The 4,195-nt window shown below is 51.2% G+C and overlaps 1 protein-coding gene and 1 pseudogene across 1 annotated transcript in view; both read left to right on the top strand.

Moving 5' to 3' along the window:
- The window catches only part of LOC102986107 (two pore channel protein 2-like), a 50,865-nt gene that overhangs the window by 45,403 nt on the left and 1,267 nt on the right, over positions 1-4,195 (top strand). The window contains exons 15-18 of the mRNA XM_024129955.2: positions 661-880; positions 982-1,072; positions 3,252-3,365; positions 3,601-3,725. Of these exons, the coding sequence (XP_023985723.1) occupies positions 661-880; positions 982-1,072; positions 3,252-3,365; positions 3,601-3,725 (550 nt within the window). The remainder of the gene's footprint in view (positions 1-660; positions 881-981; positions 1,073-3,251; positions 3,366-3,600; positions 3,726-4,195) is intronic.
- Positions 2,753-2,853, top strand: LOC112066536 (uncharacterized; annotated as a pseudogene).

The raw sequence follows: 4,195 nt of genomic DNA, 5'->3' as shown, positions 1-4,195 counted from the left end.
CCCCTGCATCGGCAGGCGGATTCCCAACCACTGCGCCACTAGGGAAGCCCCTCTACTTGATTTTTTTTCTAGCTCCTTTATAGTTTGGTTTTTACATTTAACTCTTTGATGCTTTGGAATTTATTTTGATATAAGAAACCAGGTAAACGAGACTTCCCTGGCAGTCCAGTGGTTAAGACTCCACGCTTCCACTGCGGGGGGCACGGGTTTGATCCCTGGTCGGGGCACGAAGATCCTATATGCCGCGTGGCACAGCCAAAAAAATCCCAAAAAACAAAAAACAACAAAACAAATGAGGTAAAGATCCAAATTTATTATTTTTTTCCCTAGAGGCCTAACTATTGATATTATTTATTGAGTATTTAACCCACTGACTTGCTACCAGCATCATTTTGTCTTTGTAAACTGAGACCACAGCAGAGGTCAAGGTGAGGTCCAGCTGGCCATGCCCCCTGTCCCTGAACAGCCCAGTGGCCGGCGGGCTGACCCATCCCCCCCTGTGCCTGATGCTGCTGGAACTTGTGGCCGTGGGGGAAGCCGTCCCCGGAATGAGGGTAGCAGCCCTTTCTTCTGGCCACTGTTGCAGGCTGACCCGTGTCCACGTCCTCCTGCCTCCCCTCATCCCACCTGCCCACTCCTGACCGGTGCCGCCCACCCTAGGTGGTCTACTACGTGTTTGCCGTCATCGGGATGGAAGTGTTCCATGGCAAAGTCCGCTTCTTTGACCCCAGTTCCACCAGTCCTGATGCCCTGGTGTGTGGGAACCCAGCCTTAAAAGACTCAGCGTTCGCCCGAGGCAGATACTGCAGGAACAACTTCAATGACTTGGCTGCCTCTCTCGTCCTGCTGACGGAGCTCACTGTGGTTAATCAGTGGCACAATATCCTTTCCCAGGAGGCGGGTGTGGCAGGGGATGCTGAGAGCACCTTCTGGGAGGATTAGGTCTTGGCTCCTTGAAGGCTTGGTTCCTTAGCTTCGCACTTCTCGCAGACGGCTTTGCCCTCGTGACGCACCAGGCCGCAAAGCTGTATTTCGTCGGCTTTCACGTCGTGGTCGTCATCCTCATTGTTAAGTGAGTTTGCTCCTGCTGGGTGGGCCGTTCCGGAGCCCCCCTCTCAGATCTGCAGCTGCTCACACCTCCCTCCTCCCTGGCTCCACCCTTGAGTACATTGTGGGCGGGTCCCATCTCCCCCGCTAGATGCTAAGGCACCAGAAGGGAGGCATCTTACTTTTGTTCACATCTGTGTTCTCCAGTGTCAGCCAGCCGTGCACGGCAGTATATAGTATACATCTCATAGCCTCGCCAGTTGTTTGGGTCAGAAGGGCTCTGGGGTCCTGGCCGGTCTCCCTACCCTTCCCGGGTTGGATAAATCACCTTTAGAACATCCTTGTGAACTGTGTCCACCCTTTGCTGAAATCTGCGCAACTCCTGGGACTCATTAGAACCTGTACGAGTCGATTTCCTTATCGTCCAGCTCTGGTCCTCACCTGTCCTTGCACAGGTAGAATGGAAATGTGCTTACTGGTTAATTTTCTTCATTGGTTCCAGTTCTGTCCTGACTTCTCTTCCGGGGAGAACTCAGTCACCATTTGAAAGCTGCTATGACATCTCACCACTCCAGAGGGCTTTCCTTCCTGCTTATCAATCTCTGATTCTAGCTCCCCTGTTCCTTGTGGGACCTGAATTTGAGTCCCCTTGATCCCTGTTATTTTATTTCCCCCAGAGATGTTTTCTGGTTGTTGTATCCCTCTTAGAGCCTGGGGCCCACAATTCTTGGGGTGACAGCCCAGCCCCGGGCCTTCCGTGTCACATCCGGGCTGCTTTGGCCACCATCCTGCTGATTTTGGCTCAAGAACGTCCCAGCAGAGGGAGGGGAGGGGAAGAACTGCTTAGGGCTGCTTGTCCTGCACCGTCCGAATGGAATATGTAGTGGGAACGAGAGAGGAATGCTTCTGAGTGATTCTTAGAGAGGTTTCCAGAATGCTGGGATAGGCCGAGGCAGTGTGAAAAGCTGTAGGGGTTTTTCAGCTATTCCCCCAAAAGCATGCGAGTATGGTGACAGCCCTGGGCTCCATCAGCATCACGTTAAGTCAGAAGTGGTGAAGGAATTGGGATTCCCTACTCAAAAGTTACAGGTCAGTGTGCGTGTACGTCATGTGTATATACTGACAAAGTGTGATGCCTTGGGGCAGAGACAAAGATAGTTTATTCCTCATGGCAGAAGCTGCAGCCAGAGCAATACTTGGGGCAGCTCCCTGAGCCCTAATCCCCACTGCACAATGAGGTGAGGGCCAGTTGGATGGGCTGCATTGCAGGAGGGGAACTCCAAAATGAGGAAACCCCAGTCTGTGTAGCTGGGGAGACCTGCCCATCCTCCCCTCTGGAAAGAGAGAGAAAAAGAGAAAGACCTTATTTTTACTCTCGAATGTAAGCAAGTCTCCGGGGAGGGCAAAATGAAGTCTTTGCTACCCTAGTGGTCGCTGGGGACGAGAGAGTAAGTAATAGTAAGCTTTACTATTGTGGAGCATATCTGGAGACACACATATTGTGTGGACCAAAAAGTTCGTTTGGGTTTTTCCATGTCACAGACCACCCGAATGAACTTTTTGGCCAGCCCAATATATCCCTAAATTGGCTCTCAGTGCCTTTGCTCAGAGGACCTAGACTGTGCAATAACACGAGCTATTCACGGAGAATTGTCTACCAACAATTATGTGGCCTAAGCTTCCCCTTAAAATAAACTGTATTTTCGAGCTCACTTTGGCAGCACATACACTAAAACCGTACAGAGAAGATTAATGTGGCCCCTGTACAAGGATGACATGCAAATTGGTGAGGTGTTCCATATTTTCGCCATATAGGGGGAGGGGATTAAGAGGTACAAACTGTTAGGTATAAAATAAGCTGCAAGGATATATTGTACAGCACCGGGAATATAACCAATATTTTACAATAACTATAAATGGAGTAAACCTTTAAAAATTGTGAATCAAAAAAACCCCCCCTCTGTTTTCTTCTTAATAGTCACTGTTTAAATACGATGTAGAGGGAGAATGATTTTCTGAATGAAAGAAAGTTGTGCCTGATGCTTGAGAGACATTTTGTCGCTTCTTCCCCATGTTGTGTTTTCTTTGCAAAGATGGGCGGCCTTTTTATTTGGGCTTGAACACTCTTTGGAGCCATGATTTCCCATCACCTAGACCATGGCTGACTCGATGTAAAACCCTCTCTGCCTTTTACTTTTTCTCAGTATTTTCATAGCGTTCATCTTGGAAGCGTTTTTTGTGGCATATTCGTTAGAAAAAAGTGAAGTGGAAACTGCCATTGAGAGGAAGATTCAAGAGCTTGGAGTTGGGGTCCAAGAGTGAGTAGCATTTCCCGACGTGGCTCATGGACTTTGGAAGCAGGATGTTCATGGCGGGGTGGGTCCTGATCACATTTCATCCCTGTGACCCCATGGCAGCCAGCCTGGTCCTGGGTGCCAGTTTTCAGGGACCCTCGCTGGCTACATGGGTGACGTGGGGCCATGGCTGGGAGGACAGAGGGGAACTCAGCTGAGGGACCCGGCTGTGTTCACAACCATCTCTTCCTCCCCGAAGGGAAGAAGTTCAGGATGGGAAGCTCATTGACAATGTGGACGCCAAGGACAGTGGCCTCAGTGGGGACGATGGAGACAACAAAAGGAAGGCCTTGAAAGGACTGTACTTTAGAATTGCATCAAAAAGTAAGTTTTAACCCAACTCGAAACTTCCTCCAATCCATCCTCCTCACAGCAGTCAGTGAGATGTTTCCAGGATGCAAATCCAACCTTCAGGGGCTTCCTGTGTCTCAAGGGCGCCTGCCATGGCTTCTAGGGACCACATGCGTGGTTCCCTCAATACCTCAGCCCGTCTTCCTTCCCCCAGGACCCCCCCCATGCCTCTGCCTTTTAGCCCTGCTGTCCCTTTACTTCTTCGGCTCCCCTGCTGCATCCTGCCACAGGCCCTTTGCACATGCTGCTTTCTCCCCTTGCTCTCACCTCACCTTGTAAAATCAAGGCTCTTCCTCCTGCAGGTCTCTGCTCAGGCAGCACTTCCTCAGGGAAGCCCTCCGGGCTTCCCGGGAAGTCAGGTGCTCCTGTGCACCCCCCTACCCCCCCCCCCCCCCCCCCCCCCTCCCCCTCCCCTCCCTTCCGCCCCCGCCCGCCGGACATTT

This window comes from Physeter macrocephalus, chromosome 12 (assembly GCF_002837175.3).
Source record: "Physeter macrocephalus isolate SW-GA chromosome 12, ASM283717v5, whole genome shotgun sequence".
NCBI classification, from domain to species: domain Eukaryota; kingdom Metazoa; phylum Chordata; class Mammalia; order Artiodactyla; family Physeteridae; genus Physeter; species Physeter macrocephalus.
The sequence above is the reverse complement of the archived record's forward strand: the minus strand, read 5'-3'. Positions and strand labels throughout refer to the sequence as shown.